Here is a 22,224-nt window from a genome sequence, read left to right on the forward strand (position 1 = left end):
CCCTCCTTGCATCAATACACCTCCTAGACCAATATGTGAGGCATCAATTACTACCTCAAATGTATGGTCAAAATATGGCAGGTAAAGTATTGGAGCCTCTATCATCTTTTGCTTGATAAGATGAAAGACTTGAATCTCCTGTAAAACGATGCAAGTCCATGAAAACTACAAACCTCGATGATTGTCTTTGGTGTAGCCCAATCTGTTATACTTTTTATCTTCTCTGGATCAGCTTCAACCCCCTGTGATGAGACAATAAAACCAAGGAACACAACCTTTGGCAGCATAAAGGAGCATTTCTTGAGATTGATGTATAGCTTCTCATGGTGAAGCACTCTCAAGACTTGTCGTAGATGATCGATGTGATCATTTGGATGCTTGCTGTAGATCAATATATCATCAAAATATACGACAAAAAATTGACCAATAAAAGGACGGAGTACCTGTATCATCACCCTTATGAATGTACTAGGTGCATTCATTAGACCAAAAGGCATGACTTTCCATTCGAATAGTCCATCCTTGGTCTTGAAGGCAGTCTTCCACTCGTCTCCAGGCTGAATACAAATCTGATGATAGCCACTTTTATGATCCAATTTACAAAAGATCTTAGCCCCGGATAGCATGTCTAACATGTCATCAAGCCGCAGTATAGGAAACCTACACTTGACTGTAATCTTGTTAATTGCTCTACTGTCCACACACATGCGCCATGAGCCATCCTTCTTTGGAGTCAGTAATGTTGGTACAGCACCTGGACTTAAGCTCTCCTGAATGAATCCTTTATGTAGCAACTCATTCACCTGTCTTTTGAGTTCATTATGCTCTGTTGGGCTAAGGCAATAAGTCAGTAGGTTTGGTAACACCGAACTCGGTACCAAATCAATGGCATGTTGAATATCGTGCATAGGAGGTAGCTCATTAGGCAACTCATCAAGAACCACATCAGAAAAATCAGAAAGTAACTCTTTGATGGGTGGAGGGAATGTCACCTCAGGTGGAGGCGTGACTTCCCTTGTAACAAGAGCCAATACCAACCCTGTATCATGGCTAGTGTGAATGAACTCCTTGTGAGGAACAACCAACAGCTTCTTTTGTGGTATGGACAACAACTTTTGTGCTTCATTGGTTCCCTTTTGTCCCCTTTTGGTTGGTCCTCAAGGACCTCAGTTGACGCATTTCAGCTAGGATGTTGACTAGGTGGAGGATAGTGTGAAGTCCTTTAAATTTAAATACACATTGGTTTTTCTTCCCCCCAACCATAACATCATTATCATACATCCATGGTCGACCAAACAGAAAATCAGTAAGATGCATAGGGATTACATCACACTATACCTCTTCCTCATATTGATGGAGCTTTAGTGGTACGGAACACCGTTGTTTTACCTCTAGAGTATTCCCATTCAGCAAGGATACCCGATAGCGTTGAGGGTGCTTCTTCAACTTCAAGTTTGCTTTCTTCGCAAAGGTGTCTGAAGTAACATTGACGCAGCTCCCACTGTCAACTATCACCAAAGCGGTATTATCTCCGGACTTCATACGGCTGTAGAAGATACAATTGTGCTGCTAGTCCTCTCCTTTGGTTTCAACCACCAAGATGCAGCTTACTATATGAATGCCATAAGCATCACCTCTATTAGCATCATCTTCATCATATGCAGCTCCGTCATAGTCACCATCATCGAGTGGGTATGGGAGTAGATCAGGATCTTCTTCCTCTACTGACTTTTCTATCTCAATAACAGCATTAATCTTTTGACAGCGTGGGCAATATTTAGCATAATGTCCAACCTCTTAACAGTGAAAACATTGTGCCACTAGTCATAGGAGCCTTGCCCTTTAACTTGTCAAGTAGGAAATGTGGGTTGAGTAGAAGTTGTTGTTGTAGGTTTTGGTGCTGAAAATTCTCGCCTAGCCTCCCCGGCTTGGTATCCAAACCTTTTTTTGTTGGATACCAATAATTCTTCCGCACGTAAGGCCTTTTCAAAACAATCCCACACGTTATCTACATCCACAGCATGGCCCTATTGATTTCAAGCCATAAACCCAACCTGAAACGTGATAAGATTTGGATCTCCCTCTCTCGAATTCCTGTACGAGAAGAAAGAGAGTCAAATTGTTCCATATATTCTGCAACTAACAAGTTCCCTTGACAAAGAGAATTTTACTTGTCTCGTAGTCACAATCGAAAAGTAGACAACAAGTACTTTTCTCTCAGATCTTCCTTCATTTCCTCGCATGTAGTAGGAGCTCTACCACGATCTTCCAATTCATATTCGCGAGTTCTCCACCATTCACGTGCAACTCCAACCAGCTTGGTACGCGCTAAAAGTTCATCTTTCGTACCTCCGATAGTTCATACCAATCAAAATAGTCATCCAACGCTGCCAACCAATCAAAAAAGACTTGAGGATCATGCTTACCCGAGTATTCTTTGAGTTCAAGCTTAACGCTGTAAGAGTCACCAACATGCCTATAGAATGTAGGTTGTTCTCCAGCGAAATAACTTCATAGGTGTTCCTCAAAAGTTGGTTGGACAACTGGAATCCTTTGGGGTCCTCTCTCATATTTCTCCGAGTAGGAAAATTGGCTACAAAATGAGCTGGATGGGATTTTTCATCAAGTGGAGGGTGAGGAGCATGAGTAGAGGCAGCAACTCTAGCCTCCATTTCTGAGAACCTCTCATCCATTTGCTTCTGGTTCGCAGTGATTTGGTTGCTCGGTTGTTGAACCATCTCCATCATTGCCGCCATAGGATTAGTTGGACTGGATGGTCCAGAATTTTCACTCCCTGTCATGGCTCTGATACCAAATAATGTAGTACTGTATTTGATTGATCAAAACAGTAGCCAAATAGGACCTTTCATAGGGAATCAAGTTTAGATTTGATAGACTTAAGATGAAACAAAATTTAAATGTGAAAGAAGGCTGAAACTAAAGTGGTATTATAAGGATAATAACATAACAATACGGGCTGAATAGATCTTTAAAATAGGGGCAGAACTATCATAAATAAATTTAAAGGACAATATGAGGGAATTGAAAATAACAATATAACACCCGGGCTTCACACCGCAAGGTGGATCGATTGGATCGAACACCAACCTACCTTGATCAAACAGAAGGAGTCTCCATAGAAAAGGAATGCTAACAAAGCAATTTGATTCCAATAGATGAGTTGTGTCCTCACCTCTTACATAAGTCTCTTTATATAGCATTCTAAAGAGACATAAACATTAATGGTAACATCCAACCATTAGCTAACACCACCTACCTATTAATAACTCAACTACTACATAACTCTTTGACAAAGGAAAACTCCATTGACAATGAGTTCTTTTAATTTCAAACCACAGCCGCTTTTATTAACTTTTCAAAAACTAGACTTGGACGTAGGTCTAGACTATGAAGTTCAACATATGTGGGCTAACTTTAACCCATTAAAATAGTCCTAGCCCATGAAAGCCATGGGCTGATTCAAGTGATAGCTTTAGGCTTTTGATGGGCTTAACCCAATGGGTTTTTTTCTTTCTTAAATATGTCTTTAATTTTGCATCACTACACCTCCTCTACTTCCCCTTCCCATTCTTAACCGTAGTTGATCTACCTAAAAGTCCTACTCCAAGTAGAAAAACCACAATTGAAACCCAAAACCTATAGAATTTAACCTAAAATCCTAAAATACAAAAACAGTCCCATTCCTAACCTAATCGAAACCCTAAGACCCTAGTTCCCGAACCCTAACTTATAAATCCAATGCTGAGAATATAAAACAGCAGCAGCCAATCTAGCAGAACACTAGTATCCTTCAATTCAGCCCTATAATTCCCTAAGGCTAACCCTAATCATAAATTATGGATCAGAAACCTTAGTTATAGCAAGGTTTAAGAACTTTAAGTCCTTTAACCCTAAGCCTGGCCAAACCCTTCTAGAACTTCACCTAAACCTTGTGAACTCTAGAAACCATCAAACACCAACCTCCAAAGGCATTCACAACCCTACAAGACTGCTGGTTCCCAAGAGAAAGGATCCCAGAGTGAGGTTGATTCTAGGGCCATCTTAGACCACTAAACTCTAGAATCTGGTTCACATCAGTAACTAATTCCCTCTATCTCTTCTCTGACTCCCCCAAGCTTTATCATTTGTCTCCATTAAAGAAGCTTCAAAACTGTTGGAATGCTTGCAAGTTCAGCAACTAATCCAAGCATTCCAGAGGCTCTTTAACATTAACAACAAGTTATTGATGTGAACACAAAGACCCCCCCAGCCAAACCCTAGGTGGGGCCCTCAAGATGGTTCCAAGAACCTCCTCGAGCTGGCCAAACCCCATTCCAGGGGTATTTTATGACATTTTAGCCCTCTTTTCAGTGCTGGAATTATTTCCAGATTTATTTTTAGATTTTGTGTTGGTTTTAATTTCTTAATTTGACTTGCGTTTGAATTGGTGAGGTTGTGAATATGATAAGATTCTTCAACAAAGATGGCTCCTATCTTTTAGGAGGCTGCCTTTGATTAGAACTTATCTTTATTAAGTGGTTGTGGTTTATTAAGGTAGGGAGTCTATTCCTAAAGAGGACTTATAGATAAATCAGTCTTTAATTTCAAGAAGAGATCTTTTATTGTAAGTGGTAGTTAAGTTGGTATCAAAGTCTTAGTTGAGTTTGAGTCAAGTTCTTATTTCTTTGTAAAGGCTATAAATAAGCATCATTGCTCATTGTAATTCTCAAGTTGGATTGAATGAATAGTTATTAAGGACCGTTGTTCCTGTTTTGAGAGGGCCTCAGCGAATTTTAGAAGATCTTCTTCAAATATTCAGCATCACTCAAGTTTCCAGCAGGTGTCTTCAAGCTTTTGAATTCTGTTCTGCAATTTCCAGCAAGTTTTCCACCGACTACAGCCATCAGACAACAGATCCAAATCAATCCCAGCTTAGTCCAATCCCCTCCCCCACATCACAGCTTTCCTACCCCCTCCTCTTTCTCACGCAAGCCCTTCCCCATCTCTCCCCTTGCATCCGTAGGTCCCCACCCACTCCTTTGCTTCCCTGTGATAGCACCAGAGCCCGCCCCTCTGCCAATCCATCTTCCCCATCCCCTTTAGCATCATTTTCCTCCCACTAGGATAAGACAAGGAATGATCGTATTAGAGTTGGTTTGGGAGCAAAGAAGAAAATTTGACCAAACAGTAATTTCAACCTTGCAAAATCCGAAATTTCAATGTTTTGGTCGAAACTGGATACTTTTTTCTGAAAATTGGAACTTCAATTTCGGGCCTCATATGGACTCAAAATGATTTGGATTTTTGCATACTACCTATTTCAAGCATAATAAATAAACACAATGGAACTAGTATTTTGCCACAAAAAAAAACCATTGAAAATTTATCATTCAAGTATACTAACAAATGATTGGTTCCGACAAGTGTAAACTATATTGCATACAGGCACAGAATCATTAGCATACATGAATTGTTTGATAGAATGGTTACATGTACAACAAGTCAATAAAATAAAATGACCAACTAGATCTAGTGATGGTTTCTCACCTATATTAAGTTGAAGCCTATATATCATATATAAATAAAATAAAAATATATAATTTTAGAAAATAATTATTAAAATCAGAAAATGAAAAAATGGTAGCAAATAATAAAAAGATAAGTTTAACAAAACACAATCATAGATCATAGTCCTAGGCTAAACATATATTAATTTCAAGGCAATACAAGATCATTTAAGGCATTAACAAAACAAAAATTAAAAAGGGGAAGTTTGGAATTGTTGGGCATGGCTCATGCTTCACATTCTATTGTTGTCGGAGTTTCTTTGTAGCTGATGTGGCTTAGGAGGTGTTTGAAGGCAAAGGGGTTGTGGAAATTAGGTGAAAATGGGATAAAAATCAACAAAAACTAAGGGGAAAAAAATTGGAATGTTGAAATGGTCAAAATCTCCGAAATTTGACAACTTTTCCAAAATAATTGGAATTTTGTTTCATTTTTTTAAAATGCAGACATTTCAACCAAAATTTTGACAATTACGGTAGAATTTTCTTTTATGTTTGGGAGTAGCTCTGATAAGTGATAAGCTACGAGAAAGTCGATTGAGGTGGCACAGCCACATTCAACGGATGCTTGTAAATGCCCTTGTACGGAAAAGTGATGTAATACAGATTTAAGGAATTAGAAGAGCTAGGGGCAGACCTAAGATAACCTTAAGAGAAGTGGGGAGAAAGGATATGCATAGCTTAGGCCTTGTTTCTAGCATGGCCACAAACAAAGCTGATTCGAAGGCAAGAATCCATTTAGCCGACCCCATTAAGTTGGGACAAGGTTTAGTTGGGATGAGACTTCTGGTTGCTGTTGTAGGATCACCTAGCCCTAGGCTTTAGTCCTACTGTTGGTTACCTAATTAAATCCTATTTCCCTAAGTCACAAGTTACCTGCACTTACATCTTCAACAGAAAATTCTGCAAATTACTTTTAAACTTCTGAAATCTGAAACTACTTCAACTTCTGCCCATACCCTACACTCACGGACCAGCGAAACAAGTTCTGAAATTACAGAACAGCAAGTGCAGGCCTTCTGCCCCTAGCTGAAACAACCCCCCCCCCCAAGGAAATAAAAAAGCCCTAGTTTCTGATTTTTGTTAAAAATCCAGATCCGAGTTCACACTACATTAGAGTTTTAGAGTAACAGAATACCCCATAAGCCCCACGATACCCATTCTATTTGCTGGCAATTCCTGGGCAACCCTTAGATTTAGGAAAATTCCAATACTACCCTTAACCCTAAATCTGGGTTCACATCAGCTATTCTTTTTACAATCCTCTAAACTCCGTTTCCCCCCTTTCCTCTTTCTATTTGTGTACTCCCCAGAAGTCCCAAATTTCCAAACTAGGTTTTCCTATTCTTCTTCTTCCTCCCCAAAAGGCTTGAGCTCAACATTGAAGTCTTTATCAAGGTGTTGGTGCCCTTTAGTAGAATGATTACTTCTCCTACGATCTCAAAGAGGAGGAGAAGGGGTATCAATGTCAGCAGAACCCCCATGCTTGTAGTCAATGCCACCTACAATCACCAAAATAGGGTCAAGATAGACTCCTGAAGAGGGTTGGGTGAAGCCCGAAGAAGGGTTAGGGGAGGGGGACCAATGGGTCGGCCAGTGCCTGAAAAGTTGGGGGGGGGGGGGGGGGGGGAGGTGATCTCGGGAGGAGGAATGGGGGAAGGGCTGGAGGTGGGCCAGGGGAGAGGTGGCGAGCAGGTGGGTTGCAGTGGGTAAGCACTGAAGAGTGGGCCACAGCAAGGCAAAACCTAAGCCCAAATGAAGCGATGGGGAGCAAGAGGAGTGGGGTGCAGAACTCGAGTGGCGGAGAGCCTGTTGGGTGGGCCGCAGTGAGATAGAATCTGAGTCCAAATAAAGCGATGGGGAGCAAGAGGAAAGGGGTGGGAACTCTTGTGAGGGAGAGGCTGATGAGTGGGCCCCACAAGAGGGAGAGAGGAAACAAAAGGTGAAAGAGAGCAATCTCTCTACAACAGAGGGAGGAGAGCTGAGATGGAGCAATGGCTAGCAGAAGGCTATGGTTGCAGGGAGCAGGAGGCATAGGTCTACGATTGTAGAGAGTAGACGGCAGGGAAAGAAGAGATAGGAGGGAGGTTTTGATGCAAGGCAGCTGCCAAGGAAACAGAGGCAAGGGCTGTGATTGCAGGTAAACAGGCAGAGAAATCAAAAGATGAAGAAGAAACACAAGGAAGGAGGGGAGCAGAGGCAGCAGGATCAGTGCAGGGGTCAGTGACAGGATCTGGGGGTCCCATAGCTAAGGCAGCAGGGAGTTTGGGGCAATCTATTCAAGGATCTCATCAGACAAGGAGAATCAGTTTTGATTCTTCATAAATTCCAGTTTTCAAAGAGGTTATTTTACCGGAGAACCCCTTGCAATTCCGGCTATAATACTGCAGTGATCTCTCACAAGAAGGCTCACAGGCCACAGAGGAATTTCCCATCATTCCGCCAGGGAAACAGAGGTAGGGGCTAGTCTGAGAGCCGCAACACTCCCATGTCAAGCATCAGTCATGCATGAGTGATGGCAGGACATCCTTGCAAGTCAGACAATGTGGTAGGTTTCCATTCAAAATGCACTTGTTGGGTGAATGAAAACCCCTTTTCCTCCTTGATGGTGATGGATGAAGGCGGGGAAGCCTCTATAGGAACTTCAATGCAAATAAGGGCAAAGCTTAGTCTCTCCTTACTCAGTGTTCTGGCATCCAAGTATAAGGTGGTACCTAGTGTAGATCCTACCATGCTCAAACCTTCATCACACCACAAGTGGAGACGGAAACCAGGGAGAGTAACACAAAGGAGAAGGGAAGCAAGGTTTTCCCAACTAAGTAACAATTCCCAGTGCCATTGTCGCAGAAAAATCGAGCTTTTCCCCACTGACCACGAGCCACCACTCCACATCATCCAGCCCATTTTAATTCTATATGAAATGTGATCCTCTAATAACCCACCTTTAATTATCAGTGAGGCCGAAAACATGAGGAAAAAAAAATTGCATAACCTCCATCTCATTAATTTTCACCACCTCAATTTCTGCCCTAACATACTTAGAATATTTTTCTTCCAAGTTTGGTTTCCATAACTCCAATCTGGCGTAACCTTTGTCATCCACCAAACAGTATCCAGCAAAATAGTACACCATGAAATCTCATATTGAATGAGGACATATAATAGTTCCGAATCAAATCTCTTTAGAAAGAAGAACTTTTGTTCATGGTAGCCTGCTCCAATCCCCTCACAAAACTTTCGTTATTGGGTTAGCCATACACTTTACATGTTTGTAGCGATTCACATGGCATCATCAAATGATACAAATCTTGGATAAAAATCTACAACGCACTAGAAAGCCCTTGTTGATGATCCTTTACTCCGACAGCATCTAGGGTTCCTTGAACAATGTGACATCTCACACCAGGTAAATCCTTAACCCTTCCCTTGACTAGCACAAACAGATAAGTGCTTAAAGATCTTTGACGCAACCAAACTGTAAATTTGAATTCAACACCTTGATCCTCCAGTCCTACACAGTTGCGTCCGCTAGTCAACACACCATCATATATATCTTCAATTATGTCTGTATAATTTACTTGAAACACTTTATACAGTTCTTATCAGATCAACTCTCCAGGGACCGACCCTTCTTGCAATCTATAGACCTTTCTATCAGTCACCAAAGTAAGTGAATAGCTTTTGTCATGAATCTTCCTGGGATATCATATTTGTTCTCCATAAAAGTTTGCTGTTTCATGGATTTCAATAAATTTTTTTTTTTGGATTTCAATAATCTTCACCCATATTTTCATAGTATAACTCATTAAGTTTTTTGCCTATATAGTTATTTCAGCAATAAAAAATCAGCTTTATTTTGGTAAAAAAGCACAATGGTTCTCACCATTCATCTGGCATTTTCCTTTTAGTTTGTTAATACAACTACCAAGAGTCCAAGATAAACCACAACCTCATAAGCTCTTCGGACCTTTATTAAGACTCACTCAGGCATTGTGCATTACCTACATTCATCCTCCTAAAGGTTCTTTAATCATTTTTATATATCTACATCAAGTGATTTTAGTAAAACATGCTTTTAAGATCAGATGATGTGTGGGCTGCCTTCAAAGACTGATAGCTACTAGTAGTTCCCATATTTGTTGTCAAATATTATCCTCAAAAGTGTGTTTTTCTACTGTTGGAAGTGTGTGGAGTCTGAAGATCTGTCGGGATATTGCTGGAAGGTCTGCTGAAATATTCTCATACGGATTACATTTTATTCTAAATTTTAAGATATTTTCTTAGTCAAGCCAACAGCTACCTCAGTAGCTACTTTTTCCGTTATTTCCTTTTATGTAATAGCAAAAGAAATAAGATCTTCCTTTAAGAAGAGTTACTCATTTTCTAACAGCATTAAATATATAAACACAAGTAAAGGGAGAGCAATTATACTGTCTCTTATTAAATGCAATTTGATGGCTGCTGTGGTGAAGCAGCAGCAACTCCAAGGTGGTGAATCCTAGATTGGGATTCAAGGTGGCCTTTCCCCTGGCATTGGTGGTAAAGCCAGGTCATATTCCCCCTTTCTTCCATGACTTCTTCCAATGGTTCAAGATCTCGAGTTTGGTAGCCATTTCGCTCGGCCAAAAAACCAAGATCTTGGCATGATCTCACCAGGTTAGGAAAAAAATTTCTTCCCAACTTGATGCCCAACTCAATGGGTTTTAGGTGTCTTTTGTGGCTAATACTTGCTGTCCACCCTATTTCAGGACTCCTAAACATAGTGATGAACCTCTGAGTAATGAAAAGTAAGATAAATATGAGTTCCCACACCAAGCTTGATATGGCTAGGCTGAAGACGCACCCAAAAATGGCCTATTGTATGCATCACATAAGCAATATTATGAATAATCTAATGTTCAAACTTCACTTCAAACAAGTCTAATACATTACACATTGAAGTTTTGCCTGAAAAAGACTTCAATCCTTGCCCTAGATGGAGTGGGAGTGATCTTAATCACATGGAGGAGCTGCTCCGACCAAGATTTCTGAAAAAAAGTCTAACAAAAGTAGAAGATTTGAAGAACCAGAAGTAATAAAGTGAAAGTCAGATATCTCGCCAGAGTTTTGAGGAGTTTATATCAACTCAAGCGAGATATATCAAAGGGTTGGGTTGATCAAGACCCAGGTTGAATCAAACTTGGTTCATGATCTCGACTCAACCAAGATTTATGCTCTTGAGTCTCATCCTTCATTTCGTCTCACCCTTTCGAAAGAGAGAGATACCTTACAAGTTCTCGAACCACACTGATCATAAGTGGAAAAGCTGCCGGAATGCTCATTTTTTGTCCATAAGCTCTCCTTGCAACTGTAAGAATTTCAAATGTCTTTTTATACACTGGCGCAGATGATTACCCCTAAGGCACGATGGACCAACGCCTTCATCTATCAACCGAAATTCTTGATTCACGGCCTCCTTTTTTTTCTTTTTCTTTTTCTTTTTTTCCTTCTTTTTTTTTTTTTTTTCACAGTTCTATCAGTTCCAGCAGGTAAGCTCACTGTATCATAGCCTATCATTCAATGATTTCTAGAACTCCTTTGGAAATTATCATTACTATTTTGTTCCTGCTGCTACTTGTCTGCTACACACTTAATTTCTTCAGGTTTTCTCTAGCTCTTCTATTCCTGCAATTTTGGTTCTGTTCAATTCTAGTTGTAGGAACTTCATGTTTTTTGTCTCCTTCGCAGCCATTGGATAGGCCTCCTTTTCTATATTTTATCCTTCAGCACCCATGCTACCATAACCAGAATCTAGGAAGCATCTGACCAACAGATCCATTTTTTCCATTCCATGTTGACACATGATTCTCCTAATCTAACCATCAGTTGTTATTTTAGCTGCATAACCAGCTATTAGGACCTCCACTTATCATAGTTTCAGCCCCATCGGTTGGCTGAACTGAGATTTACTACCTTTCTAATAATCTACCTATTATTGTCATTTTACTAGAACACGTAAGTAAAAGTAGCAGCAGAAGTACAGCATTGGTCGTAAACATGGATAAATAAGTAACTAGGGATGCGAATGGGACAAGAAAATTGATCAACAGAAGGCTGATCTCAGTGGTGCAATGGTTAAATAGTAATTCAGTAATTAAGGAGGCACATTGACTGACACTTCCAGAATTATTGCAGGGAGATTGACTGAGAGAAGGCTCTGGAATTTTATGCGGATACTGGAACTGGATAGAACATTTTATCGGAAACAAATATCATTCATAAGATGGCTACAAGGCCAGAAGTTACACGAACCTGAATGTAGCAAAAACAGATAAACAGGACACAAACATGCACATCTAAGGATGTTGAGATGGTAAGCAGCAAGACAAAAGAAAACAAAATTGCTAACAAATCCGAGGGAAGAAAATCCAATATATGCCGAGATGAAGAAAAGCCATTTGAAGTGGTTCAAACATGTCTAACAGAAATTTTTAACACCAACAAACAGCAGAAATGGGTAATAGAGTGTATAAGTGGAATATGACTGATGCCAATCAGAAGTCATTTGTGAACGGCATAAGCCAATTGAGATTAGGCCATCACTCCAGAGCATATGATCCTGGCAATTATTTTCAAATATTGATAGTTAACTTATACAGCTTATAAAGAAGCTATTTAACCTGAAGTTCCATCAGTGGAGGTGGCATTATCCCTGTAATTGCTGCATCAACACATGTCCCATACTTGCTGACATTCCAAAGCTGGTGTTGCAGTCTCCCATACGAGTTTCCCGATTCCTCTGGATTTTGCTTTTGTAATATCTGATCCCAGTGTGAACGTGCTTCTTGAAACCAACGTTGGAGCAAGCTCTACATCCAATACATGTGACTTGCATGAGATACATGTAACTTCCATGAGGTAAACTCATAAGAAATCTATTAGTTTAAGAAAATATTCTAGTGAATGACAGTTAAACTTGCTCTCAAATGTCTATTTTTGAGCAATTACCATTCCCTCCTCAAAGAAAAGAACTCATAATTGTTGGATCTGCTTGATCATCACTACATCAAAAATGCAATTTTATTACAGCACTTTCTCCATATTACTGAACTGACATACCTGAATAACTGATGCATCAAAGCGTGCTATTACACCTGGCATAACAACAGAAACCTCTTCTGAAGATGTATTCTGAGAAAAACCATTCCTGGTTCCACGAATTCTCAACCTAAGTACACGCCCAGGATATATATTCTGTATAAAAAGAATAAACAAGAGTCAAAAATTTTAACAAATAATGACAATAGACCATGCAACAATAAGGTGCTAATTGCTCCATTTCAATATAGTGGTCACAGGCATGGTGGAAGATCTCGCGAGATATCTTGCTATTTTGAGATAGTGAGATGAGAGGAGAGACGAGATCTGAGAGATGGGAGATCTCGCCACATCTCACCGAGATCTCGCCATATGTCGGCGAGATCTCGCCTCTCTCTCGCTGCAAACCATCAAAACTTGCCAGAAACTTGATTTTTTGTCGGAATTTGTTGGGGATTCAACTTCTAAACATCTTTAAGACATCTATAACATCAAATTATCATCATTCAAGCATAATTCAACTAGATCTTCAACAAAGGTAAGATTTTACCCAAATTTGAATTTTTTCAAATAGAATGTTCAACAATGGGTGTGTGAGTCTAGTGTAAATATATGTTGATCCACAAGCTTTGATCTACACTTTCATGGAAACCAATTTAATGTGACATTTAAACCGATATGTGAAATACTACAGTGATGAGTTGACTTGGGAGTCATATGTGGCCACCGTTCAGAATCAGTTGATGCAGAATGCTGAGTGATACTCTTGTTGTCTTGTAATCTTGTAATCTTATTACTCACATACTATTGTGATTGTGAACTTATGGATGATGATTTATGACTTTCTAGAAGTCTAAAACTTCTTATGGTTGTAAAATTTTGAAGACATTTAAGTTCTTTGATAGTTTGATGTGTAATGTATTTGATACTTTATAGTTGATGAAATGAATTACTTGATATCTCTACATTACATGTTGTTTAACCTTGCATTTCACAGCATTTCGGTTTCACACATAGGATCGACTTAGAAGACATACTTAGGGTTATTTTCTCACAAATCTAAGGCTACCAATGTCTTCAAAAGGCCTTAAATAGGCTAAATACCAAATTTCAGCCCAACCGGGGCCCTAAAACCCACCGAGATGGGCCATCGAGATTACGCCAAAATTTTGGTAGATCTCGACCGAGATCTCGCCATCTCGGTCGAGATATCTCTATTTTGGAGTGGTGAGATCTCGCTCGAGAGCAAGATCTCCCACCATGGTCACAGGTTCGACTCAGGAATCAGCCTTTCCCACAGTGGCATGAGCCTAGTGCACCAGGTATACACCCTTCTATAAATATATGAATAAATAAAAGATCCTACACTCTAAGATAATAAACTAAGTACTAAAGAATATGCTATTGTCTAATATTGACATAGATAGGGTAAAGTAAGTATTCAATAACTTAATGTTATTCAAGGTGGTCACATAAGAAATGCAAATACAAACCTCTTAGATGACAGTAAAATATTTTAAAAAGTGGTATTCTCTTGATTTAAGCACTTAAATCCAGTCCCATATCATTAATGTCCTACACGTTTAACCTCTTTACCATATTGATAGTTCCACGCTATTCAGCAGCAATACCAATCTATTCGCTCTCCATTCTGATGGAAAATGGAAAGCTACGCATGCATGAGGCGACTAGAGTTCTGGATGGGTGATGCAGTTGCTCTAGCCAAGCTAGACAAATTTGACCCATTTCAAGGGCCAAAGCAAGAATTTGTCCTACCTGGATTTTATACAACAAAGGTTGGAAATTGCATACTTGTTCAAGTTGGACAATTAAGAATAGACAATTTATTCATTCTATATAAAAAAAAGAAAAAGGGGAATAGGCTACTTAGTTTTGGATTTGGTTTGCAAGTTCTTTTCCAGTTTGAGTCTAGTTAAGAGTAATAATTTTACATCTTTAAATATGAGCATTGCTTGTATCCAAGGGACAGGATTGAATACAAAAGCAACTGGGTTTCTCTCTGCATGGTTATGCATTTCCTCCACCATCCCCCCCCCCCAACCCAAAAAATAAAAAAAGAAAAGAAAAAAATTAAGGAAACTCTGGAACATACTTGTCAAGGCACTAGGCATTCCAACGTGATCAACATCCTAATAAAGTGTCACCTAAGGATCATGTTCAATGATACTGATGTAAGCCATTTCGAGTTTCAATATTATGCCAAAAATTGGGCTTACTCCAGGACCCTCTCTCGATGAACCAGCTGTCTTATAGGAGATTTCTAGGAGGAATTAGGTTTTCAATGAACTAAACAGTACCCAAGATGGGTTTGGCCAGGCTTAGAACAATGAATTGTAGGTTGAAAAGCTTGTACCCTTGCTATAATTGAAGTCCCAAATCTGGAATTCAGTTTTAGGGTTAAGCTCCAAAGGTTTAAAGGGTTGGGAAGAGGGTAGTAGGTTCAGCTGCTGCTATTTTTGAAGTTCAGCTTAGGTTAGGCTTTTAAAGGATGCTGTCTTTGGGTTTGGTTGGGCTTAGGAGGGTTGTTGTTGTTTGTGTTTTGTAATTTCAGGTTAATCTAACAAGTTTAGGTCCACCTAATTGGTTTAGCCTGTTTGAAGCATAGTTGTCAAAGTGATGCTTAAGCATCCAAGTGGTATAAAAAAGACTGAGCGACAGTCGATTTATTTGAAATCAAAAAAGCACCCACTTTGTAGACCAAGGCGTCGCCTAGGCGTCCAGGCAGGCACTTTGGATGCCTTCATCGCCAAGCGATCGCTTTTTTGGTTTCTATTCTTTTTAACCTTTTTTATAAAAGATACCAAAATCAATGGTACATAATAATAACTGCATCAAGGGGATTCCAATCACAAAAATTTTATTGGCTTACTTATACTAACTGTGATACATGGAATCAAATTAAAAAAGAGAAAAATAATAAAATATAAACAAAAGAAAAGAAAGTAAGAAACCTAAAATCCTAAATCAAAAATAATCGTCTCCACTCTCTCACTCTCAAACCCTCTGCTCCTCACGGGATTTTCCAGCAGCGTCTCACTCTTGTTGAAGGTAAGTGAAGTCATCAGGATTAAAGTCACTGCCTCTGCAAAGCTGTCATTGCCGGGATTTTTTTTCTTTTTTTCTTTTTTTTTTCACTGTGAGATGTCATCGTGGGTAGTTGCAGGCCTTTTCAATTCTTCACTTCTTCCTCTGTTTCGTCACTTCTGGGCATCTCTCAGTTCCAGTCAAAGGTAAGTGAAGTCAGCCCCTCTTTCCCCAACTTGTTTTTTTCTAGTCCCCCCCCCCCCCCGTGAAGCGGTCTTCCTCTCCGGCACTATCTTCTTCTCAGGCGACATTAGGTTTTTTTAGTCTGAATTTGTAATCTTAATAAGTTAAGTAGCATATAAGTAGTATATATTGTGCTTAGTTCTTCAAGTTTTGGCAATCGTGCTTTGATGTTAGAACTTAGAACAGAATGGTTACTGTCCAAGTGTACTATATAGACTGCAGGATCTCAAGTCTATGCCTTTATAGTTTTTCAGGTTTCATATAATAGTATTATCATTCAATTTTGCATTCAATATGAGGTACACTGCTTTGTGGTACATGCTCTTCTCTTTCTCCTTTTGGGTGTGTTATCAATTTTTATTCTGAATCAGCAGTAGGCACTTGCTCCTGTTGGCTTGAGTGGGAAAGATGCAGTGTACAGATTTGAAGTTTGATTTGTGACTTTGATGTTGCTATGTTTGAAGTTAATGACTATGTTCATTTTCCAATCTTATATACTGATTATATGAAAGGAATTTTAAGTAACTTTTGATATTTGGATGATTGGATCAAATATCAAAAAATTAACGCTAGAATGCTTTCACCACTTCGTCTTCACTTTTTTTGGCGCTTTATCGCTTTATTACCTCGCTTTGTCGCTTTTACAACCTTGGTTTGAAGAGTCCTAAAGGGCTTGGAAAGCTTGGATTGGGCTAGGGTTTGGGTCGAGCGTGAGAAAAGGGGTGGGGATGCTAATACTAAAAGGGGAATGCAATTGGAGTTGGAGTTTGGGAATTACAGGCGTTCTAGGGTTAGGGAAAATCCTGCATTTAAGCTTTTAGGGTTTACTAAGCTGCCACAGGTTTAAGAAGGAGGGAGACAGGAGAAGGGGGATGAGCTGTACTAAGGGTTTAGGGTTAGGAAGGACAGGCGATGAACTAAAGTTGAAGGGGGAGGGGTCCTAAGGGTGGGTGTCACAGGATTTACAAGGGGGTTGGGGATGTCTGCAATAGAGGGGAAGGGTGGGGGAGGGTTTGTGTGAGCCAGGGAAGAGGGAGGAGGGGCTGTACTTCCTTAGAGATGGCTAGGGGACTGCTGTAGTTGTTGAATTCCGAATTCCAGCTGGAGATTGAAGAACTAAGCTGGAAATTGAAGAAGATGATCCCACACTGCCGGCATGGCCTTCCCAAGAAGCTACAATTTGACTTGCCTCCAAACTCAAGATTATTTTCATTAAATTAAATTTGTGATTACACAGTTTCAAAGTTTGATTTACAGCCTCAAATAAGAGAGGGGGGGCTCAAATTTTGAAATCTAGTTAGAACTCCAACAGGCTAACCAATTCCAACTCTAACTACTAATTGACTAAGATTTTAACTTGCACGAGAAACCTCCATAACTTACTCTAGAAAACTCCACTCCATCCAAATTCTAAAAGTAGATATGGAGTAGGAATATCAAAGTGGATTCAATTAGGGGATCCCAACATAACTGGGAATCTCACCTAGACTAGGGCTTTACAATAACTTTGACTAAACGAAATAATAAAACAAAAATAGATCTAGGGTCTAGACAACAAACTAGACTCACTGGAACCCAGACCTAAGAAGCTGAATATTGCCAAAGTTACCAAAATGCCGCTGGTTTGAATTAGGGGTCCTAGGGTTTGGGTAATCAACCCTAGGCCCTATGGAACTCCTTCAAATAATTTACATCGGATGTTCTTACAATATATGAATTATATTAACAACAGAGTAGGTAACAAACCACGGTATAATTGAACAGAATTAAGAATATAAAGGCGAAAAAAGGCTGTTAAACTACAAATATAGAATTCAGAACATGATAACCTATAAAACAAAAGTATAAGTATTAAAGGGAAAAAGGCTGTTAAAGGCTTAATTCAAAATTTACAGTCAAAAATCCTCTTCAATTAACTGATTTGATCCCTTCTCCTATGGTACAAGAAACAAGATATGTCGCTTTCTCCAGTTAGCGAGACAAGATGATGTAGCAGATGAGACAATGTGCTTAACACATAGCATCAACTATCAAGATGTAACTTTGATGATTTAAATTACCATCTGAACTTTGTAATTTGAACTATGAACATGTGTAATGTATTAGACTCTCAGAATTTTGAACTCTGAGCATTAACATGAGTATATGATGCATACAATATGCCATTTTAAGGTTTTAATTCACTGTAGCACATTCCAACTTTGGATCTAAAGTGAAACTTACAATCACACTATTTTTTATTTTTTTATTTTTTTCATCAATTTGAGGTCATCAGTGTTTGAAAAGGCAAGTTGGGAAAAAGTTATGTAACAAGGCGACCCCCACCCCCAAAAAAGAAATCAAAGATGGACCCTAGAACCAAACCCAATTGGCGCACCAAAGGGCTGGCCAAATTCCGTCCAAGGGTATTTGGTCATTTTACCCCCTCTTTGGAGCCCTAGTAGGGCTGATCAGATGCAGACTACTGTCAGGAGTCCATATCTATTTTTACTAGAGTTTGGCTTGGTGTTGGTCAATTTATTTAAGAGTCCTAGTCAAGGTGAGATTCCTAGTAATGTTGAGATCTCCTAATTTGAGTCCATCTTAATTTGGGAATCCATAACTACTCCCAAAATTTGGAGTCCCCTGGAGTTAGTTAAAGAGTTTTTTATGTCAAAGTAGTAGAGTAGTAGTTGAGTTTGTTGGTAAGCCAATTAGAGTTTTAGTTGGTTTTCCAACTGAAAATCGTATCTAATTTTCCTTCAATGTAAAGCTATATAAGAGAGCCACTCCCTTCTGTAAAAATCAGACTGGATTAATAAAATTCCAAGCATTGAAGGAGAGTTTGAGTTGTGCATTCCATCCCACGGTTGAGTACTGAATTTTCTGCAGCTTTCTTCCTTCTTCAACTACAAGATCCTGTAACAGCTTAGAGTCCTCCCCTACAACAGAGCTAGAGTGTACCAGTCCACTCTATGAACAAGTAAAACCCAGCCCCTCCCCTACTCCTGTTTCCTCCTCTGATGTGCAACCACCCCCACCCCTCTCTTTCTCTTGCAGCAGCAGCAAACCAACCCCCCAACCCTTGCACAACCAACCCTTCTCTTTCCCCTTCCCTTCCCTTCCTTGATCTTGCGGTAGCTTAGGAAAAAAGAAAAAGAAATCAAAGAAAAGAAAAGAAGAAAGAAAGAAAAAAACCAAAAAGACAGAGAGAGCAAGAAAAGAAAGAAGTCAAGATCCATCAAGAAAGCCTCCAAACCTTCCCAAGATCAACCACAGATTTTCCCAAACCCTTCCTTCCCGTTTAGTTTTGATAAACCCTGATTTTCCCAAAAGGAAACACAGTAAGCAACGACAAGGCAAGCAAGGCTACCACAGAGGAAGAGAAAGAAGTAATTGAGAACATTCCCCTAGGAGCCTTTGAAGTTCAAGTTGTTCCTGAAGAACTCAAGTACGGAGATGGCATTACAAGAGTTCATGATGGCATACCCAAGAAAGCAGCATTGGCAGAAGTGGTGGAATGAGAAGACCCCAAGGGCATAACTACTGATTCTGAACCTAAACATGTTGAATTCATCATATCCCCATGATTCTTGGAAAAGGTCTCCAGACTTGACGATTTCATTCCTAGTGCTCATATCTTGTCAAAGTTTTGCCTGGGAAAGGTGCAAGCAGCAACGCACATGTTACTCCCTACCCACTGCAAGATGCGAGGACAAGTTTAAATAGGAAATCTCCAGAGGATTGATCTAGAATTTTATGGTAAGCACATTCATTAGGAAATGAATGTTTGCAAGAAGGGGAGAGCTGATGGAACCAGGCCCACCTCCGCCCCTCCCCCATCTCCCCCCCCCCCCAAAAAAAAAAACCATCAAAGAGGGAAACAAGCCCAACTGGCGTACCAAAAGGCTGGCCGAATTCTATCCAGAGGTGGTTTGGTCATTTCCCCCCTCTAAGGAGCCCTAGTAAGGCTAGACAGATGCAGACTACTGTTGGAGTCCATATATATTTTTATTATTGAGTTTGGTTTTGTTTTGGTCAATTTATTTAAGATTCCCATTCTAGGTGAGACTCCCAATTATGTTGGGATCCCCAAATTCGAGTCCATCTTAATTTCCTTATTTTCAAGAATTCATATCTACTCTTAGAATTTGGATTGGAGTCCTCTAAGTTATAAAGTTCTTTTATGACAAAGTAGTTGAGTTTTTTGAGTAAGCCTACTAGAGTTTTGAATGTCCTAGTTTATTTTCCTTCAATGTAAGGCTGGCTATAAAAGAGAGCCACTCCCTCATGAAAAAATCAGATTGGATTAATAAAATTGCAAGCATTGAAGGAGGATTGGAATCATGGGTTCCAAGGAGGATCCCCACAGCTACATATTGAATTTCTGCAGCTTTCTTCCTTCTTCAACTCCAAGATCCTGCAACAGCTTAAGAGTCCTTGAAAGAAAATCAAGAAAGCAAGAGAGAAGTCAATATCAACCAAGAAAGCCTCCAAACCTTCCCAAGATCAACCGTGAGTTTCCCCAACCCTTCCTTCCCATTTAGTTTTCATTAAACCCTGTGATGTGAACTAGAATTCCGCCCTTGGCCGAAACCCTAGAATGGGCCCCATGGGTGCTTCCATGGCTGGCTGAACCCTCCAGAAGGGGTATTTGGTCACTTTAGCCCTAATTTAGTGGCTGATTTTTATTTTCAGAATTTAATCTTCTATTTTTCCGAAGAGTTTTGGTCAGTTAAGAAGTCCAGTTTGAGTTAATTAAGAGGAGTACTTGAGTCTTTAGTCCAACACATGTCAATTAGAGTTCTTAATTTAATAGAATTTAGCATGTGATAATTAGAGTTTTAAGTTACTTATAATTTTATTTCAGAATGTATCAAATAGGGTTCATTACATCTGTTAAGGGAATCCCACTTTACGGTCTTTTAGTAAGCTATAAATAAGCCTACTCTTTCTTGTAAAATTAAATCTAATTATTGACCAAGAAACTAGAGAAGCAGCTGCTGGTTTCAGGATGGAGCCAATAAAGTTCAGACTGAATTTCTCACAAGAACAAGAACTCAATCAAGAGGGCAAGTGGGGCGGGTTTTTGCCATCTTTCAACTCATTCGAAATCCTTTCAATTCGATGAGTTCCCATCCATTAAAGAAGAGGAAGAGACCTAAATTAGGAGGCTTTTTTTCTCCCAGATGAAGCAGCAGGCATCGGTCCGTGTAACCTATAAAACAGAGATGGTTGTGGCGCGAAGCACTCTTGTGCACCTACATCATTCGGCTCGCCGCAACCCCGCCCCGTTATGTTATGGAAGAATTGAGCTTATGCTGGGCTGGTTATTCAGAGCCAGCAATTGGCTGCAGGATTTCGTCCCGGTAGGAGTTAGTGAGTCAGTCAAGCAAGCAAGAGCAAGGGAGTAGGAATGGAGGGGAGGCAAACAAGGAATCGAGTTGAATCGTGTCTATGAGGTCGGTTCCAGTACTGCTAGTTTGAGAGCAAGCTGACTGAAATAAGTAATTGATTCAATTCTCGCTTCATTGTCAGGGTCAAGTGAGGGAGGAAGCGTGGCAAGTGAAGGCCTCCCTTCCCTTGAAAGGAGGCTGAACGACACCCCAAGTACTTGATTTTAGTGAGATACCATCCATTTCACCTTCGGATAGCTATGGTACTCAGTTCTTTTAGTAAAAGCTATAAATAAGCCTACTCTTTCTTCTCAGTTCTTTTAGTAAGCTATAAATAAGCCTACTCTTTCTTGTAAAATTAAGTCTAAAAATTGAATAAGAATACTGAGTTTGGAGGACCATGGTTCCTGTTTGAGGGGGCCACGGTGGATTGAGTCAAGCTTTCTTCTTTAAGATCAGCAACACTGTCTAGCATCCTTCTTCAACAATTCCAGCAACAATTAACAGTCAACAGTAGCCTTAAACAGGTAAGTACAGCATTCCCCCAGCCCCTCTCTCACCTTCCCTAGTTCCCACGGCCATCCCCCACCTCCCCTAGACCCCCACAAGCCCTCCCCTTCCCCTTACGCACCACCCTGGACCCCTCCCCCTTGCTGCCGCATCACAGCAGCAGCATTCCCCAACCCCTGCAACTCCCCTACCCTCTGCCACACCTCCCAGCCCCTCCCCCACCTCTTCCCTACCCTACAGCTGCCCATTCCATCCCGTCTATCTATCGCACCCCTCCCACCCCCTTTTCTGACTTGCAGCAGAATCTGAATACAGAAAGAAGAAAAACGGAAAAGAAAAGAGAAGAAGGAAAAAAGGAAAAGAAAGATTTGAGAAGATTGTCCAAGATCCAAGAATCCTCTTCCAAGATC

The 22,224-nt window shown here is 40.0% G+C and overlaps 1 protein-coding gene across 1 annotated transcript in view; it reads right to left on the bottom strand.

The window, feature by feature from the left end:
* The window catches only part of LOC149005126 (Rab3 GTPase-activating protein non-catalytic subunit), a 43,255-nt gene that overhangs the window by 17,076 nt on the left and 3,955 nt on the right, over window positions 1-22,224 (bottom strand). Inside the window, exons 2-3 of the mRNA XM_089167701.1 lie at window positions 12,663-12,797; window positions 12,224-12,412 (exon numbers count right to left, since the gene is read on the bottom strand). Of these exons, the coding sequence (XP_089023827.1) occupies window positions 12,224-12,412; window positions 12,663-12,797 (324 nt within the window). The remainder of the gene's footprint in view (window positions 1-12,223; window positions 12,413-12,662; window positions 12,798-22,224) is intronic.

Source organism: Hakea prostrata, chromosome 9 (genome assembly GCF_041222555.1).
Source record: "Hakea prostrata isolate BN-2017 chromosome 9, UWA_Hpros_2, whole genome shotgun sequence".
Classification (NCBI taxonomy): domain Eukaryota; kingdom Viridiplantae; phylum Streptophyta; class Magnoliopsida; order Proteales; family Proteaceae; genus Hakea; species Hakea prostrata.